Source organism: Microtus oregoni, unplaced genomic scaffold (assembly GCF_018167655.1).
Source record: "Microtus oregoni isolate MIOR12 unplaced genomic scaffold, Mior012 000059F_ref0000304, whole genome shotgun sequence".
Taxonomy (NCBI): Eukaryota; Metazoa; Chordata; class Mammalia; order Rodentia; family Cricetidae; genus Microtus; species Microtus oregoni.
In genome coordinates, this window is record NW_024543835.1 from 9542428 (window position 1) to 9544165 (window position 1738).

The 1738-nt window shown below is 47.1% G+C and overlaps 1 protein-coding gene across 1 annotated transcript; it reads right to left on the reverse strand.

The window, feature by feature from the left end:
• Nucleotides 1–238: 238 nt before the first annotated feature.
• On the reverse strand, nucleotides 239–1270 carry LOC121439005 (melanoma-associated antigen B17-like). The gene has a single exon (XM_041639498.1). It carries the CDS (start codon nucleotides 1268–1270, stop codon nucleotides 239–241), a length of 1032 nt encoding a protein of 343 aa, XP_041495432.1.
• Nucleotides 1271–1738: the final 468 nt, after the last annotated feature.

Consider the following 1738-nt stretch of genomic DNA (forward strand, 5'->3'; position numbering starts at 1 on the left):
CCAAAGATCTTACTATTAAACTTGACAAAGCACAATAAATGTGGCAGACATAATGTTAAGAAGCATTTATGAAACAAATTAATCTTCAGTTGCAAGAATACTAACAATGTAACAAAGAAAGATACTTCTACTTTTCCTATGCATATTCTTAGTGCTGTTCTTCCAACTTATAAACTACCCACTATTCAGAAGACTGGCTGTCCTTCACAGCACAGTAACAGCTATACTTAAGGGCCAGCTAAGTGTGGGAGGAACTGCTAGCTTGGGCATGGGAGGGAATGCTGGCATGATGGTAATGAGAAGCCTCATCTCTCCTGGCTGCTCTCTCAGCATGTTTACTCAGAGCCTCCTCATACTGTTGAGGGTAGAAGCCAGGCATGGCATTTCTTATCTTATTTAAAACATCCACGACTTTTGTCCTGGTGGCTTCATTGCGGGCCCTGGTACCCCACAGGAACTCATAGCATGGGGGATCACTACCAAGCACCCGGCGATACTCCACATAATTTTGCTCAACTAGTTCTATGGTGATGAACATACGGGGCTCCCCAAAGATTAAGTGCCTCCTCCCAGGATATAGCCCCTGCATTTGGAGGAATTCCCAGACCTCTTCCTCTGTGACACGGCTGCCTTTCATCATAATCATACCCAGGAGGGTCAGTGTGAGACCTGTCTTTGGTAACTCTTTCCTGCCACCGTGATTTGCCCTAAGTGGGATGGGTAACTTGCTAACAAGAACATAGGACTGAGAGTTATGTGGGTCAACCTTCAACTCCAGACCATAGACCACCTCCAGCTGATAGGTGGCTTTCTCCAGGATGGAGGGGAAATGCACCTTGTACTTCCTGCTGATCAGCTTCAGCATCTCTTCCTCCTTAGGTTGCTCATCCTTCTGGTACTTCTCCAGGAAGTAATGAAGTACCTTGCTGGCCTTCCTGGCAATAGGATCTCTGCATACAGACTGGATGGCTTCTGCTATAATGCAGACATTTGGACGCCTGGCATCAAAACCTGAAACAGAAACCTCAGCACCACCAACATCGGAAACTGATTGGGACACATCTAACTTAGGAGAGCCATGGGACAGGGCCTCCTGGGACTCTTGAGGAGTGCTGACATCAGGGGAGCTGGGGGCATCTCCCTGGCCAAGAGTAGGGGATGTTGCTTCCTCCTCTTCAGCCGGCTGAGCACCCTGGAGATTCTGCCTCTCTCCCCGAGTCTGCTGCCTTTTGGCTCTGGAGCGGCTCTTGCTCTTGTTGCCCCGAGGCATGATGCTCTGGGTAGGCAGGCAGGAGTTCTGGAAAGAATCTGGGACAGGAGGAGGTGAGAGAGAAAGACACTATGTAAACATTACTAGGTGGAAAGAAACTTCCCTTTAAGGAGGGTCCCCTCTGTTTCTTTTCTCATGGTACCTTTCTGGATTCAGACCTCTTTCTTATTCCCTTGTTGAATATTCTTCCCAAGAAATCTGTGGAGAGAATTGGAGTTTGTTAGATTACTGCTTGGCAACCGAAATTCTGACTTCCTAGGGTGAGCAAAGGGCTTCCTTTAGGGCCCCAATTTAATCCCCTTAAAACCTCATGTTCATTTATAACTATGTTTGGATCCCCATTTTACTCTGTTGGTCTGAAGTTAGTACTGCAATCTTCAACAGTAACACACAGAGGAAATTAAGGCAAGCCTTACTCAAGATGTCTGACACCACCCAGAGGATAGCAAATAAGGCCTGAACTTCTGC

Coding starts and splice junctions, on each gene's coding strand:
- LOC121439005 (XM_041639498.1), bottom strand. CDS start 1,270: ATGCCTCGGGGCAACAAGAGCAAGAGCCGCTCCAGAGCCAAAAGGCAG.